At 41.7% G+C, this 1800-nt stretch overlaps 1 protein-coding gene across 1 annotated transcript in view; it reads left to right on the top strand.

Moving 5' to 3' along the window:
• Positions 1 to 1800, top strand: part of CUNH8orf89 (chromosome unknown C8orf89 homolog) — a 94111-nt gene that overhangs the window by 80673 nt on the left and 11638 nt on the right. The window contains exon 5 of the mRNA XM_023722393.1: positions 1689 to 1800. Within this exon, the coding sequence (XP_023578161.1) occupies positions 1689 to 1800 (112 nt within the window). The remainder of the gene's footprint in view (positions 1 to 1688) is intronic.

The raw sequence follows: 1800 nt of genomic DNA, 5'->3' as shown, positions 1-1800 counted from the left end.
CTCTCTCTCTCTCTCTCTCTCTCTCTCTCTCTCTCTCTCTCTCTTTCCTGTGGTAACAAGGATCAAACTTAGGACCTTGTGCTTGCCAGGCATGCACTTATGCTGCTGAGCTATATCCCCAGCCCAGATCAGTGCTTTTCTAAAAACTCTGGTACTGGGCCAGCCAAATAGCTCAGCAGATTAAAGCGCCTTCTTAGGCAGACGCAGTGGTCAGGAGTTCGATCCCCAGGCCTGCCATGCCGGCCCTGCCCCTGTGGCGCGCTGAGATGGTGATTGAGACTGGGCGTGGTGACACGCACCTGTAATGCCAGCGCTTGGGAGGCTGTAAAACAGGAGGGTCACTATGAGTCTGATCTGCCCAGTGAGACCCTGCACACCCTGTCCTAAATACAAATAAATGAATAAATAAATAAATAAATAAATAAATACTCTGGTACAAGAAATTTAAAAGAATAAAGACCAAAATGTACAATATTGTGAAATGGGAAGAAATTGTTTAAAAGGAAAGAGGAACTAGGTATATGAGGGGAAGGAAGGGAAAAGGGAAAAAAAGACTATAACAGGATAATATGAAAACAAGTCTTTGTAGATAAGGAGGGTTAGAAGGAATGAAGGAAGGAGAGGGGACAGGAAAAAAGAGGAGTCAAAATATATCATATACTGGTATTAAATTCCCTATATTGAATATAATCATATATAGATGTACATAGTATATCTAAAATGTACCAGTAAGCTTAATTTTAAAAATAAATTAATTTTTAAGAAGAGGGTGAAAATTGGAGATGGAATTTTCTTTCCAAGTTGGCTAGCACCACCAATGAAACCCAAGACAGAAATGAGCAGTAGACATCCTTGCTTGTTTCTGACAGAGGGAATGCCTTTAATATCTTTTTCTTTTTTAATGTATTTAGTACAGAGTCTACAGGGTCTCACTACACAGATTTGACTCCTAGTGACCCTCCTGTGTTCAGCCTCCCAAGCACTGGGATTACAGGCCACACCACCATACCCAGTCTCAGTTGCTGTCTCAGTGTGCCTCGGGGTGGGGCCAGCAGGGCATCCTGGGGATCAAACCCAGCCGCTGCGCTCCGCCCAACCAGGTGCTTTAGTCTGCTGAGCTATCTGGCTAGCTTTAATATCTTTCAGTAGGAATGGTGCTTGCTGTAGGTGTGGAGTAGGTCTCCTTAATAAGTGAAAGAAGTTGCCTTTGATTTTCTTTCTCATAAGTGAGAGCTTAATGTTGTCAAATATTTTCCTTAATTGATGAAGGTTGTCATACTATATTTTGTTTGATTCTTTTTTTTTTTTTTTTCTTTGTGGTGGTGGTACTGGAGGCTTGAACTCCCCTTCTTTTTTGTTTTTGTTTTTCCCATAGGGTTCTCCTTGAGTTGCTAAGTTTCCCAGGCTGCCTTGAACTTGTAGTCCTCCTGTGTCAGCCCCCTGGTGCTGGGATTGCAGGCATGTGCCACTATGCCCAGCTTTAGTAAATATTTTTTGGAGTGACTTGCTGTTGTAGTCACAGGAGACGTTTTAGAAAGTAGGCATTGGGGCTTCTTTTTCAAAGTTGGTATTATACAAAGATCTTGTATGTTTTATAGTCATTTATAGAATAATTATTTCCCTCACTCTATTTCATAGAATTATTCATGCATGTTTAATCTAATCTTAGTAGCTGTTTTTCCCTCTAGATTCTGGCTTCAGTGACCCTCTCACTGGAGCTCCGTCTGAGTACTTGCAGAGACTTTCCAGGCTGGCCATATTGGAATATGATACCATTCGCCAGGAAACAAGCAAAAAATC

The sequence above is a fragment of the Octodon degus genome, unplaced genomic scaffold (genome assembly GCF_000260255.1).
Source record: "Octodon degus isolate 3935 unplaced genomic scaffold, OctDeg1.0 scaffold00091, whole genome shotgun sequence".
Lineage (NCBI taxonomy): Eukaryota > Metazoa > Chordata > Mammalia > Rodentia > Octodontidae > Octodon > Octodon degus.
This window is presented reverse-complemented; position numbering and strand designations above follow the sequence as displayed.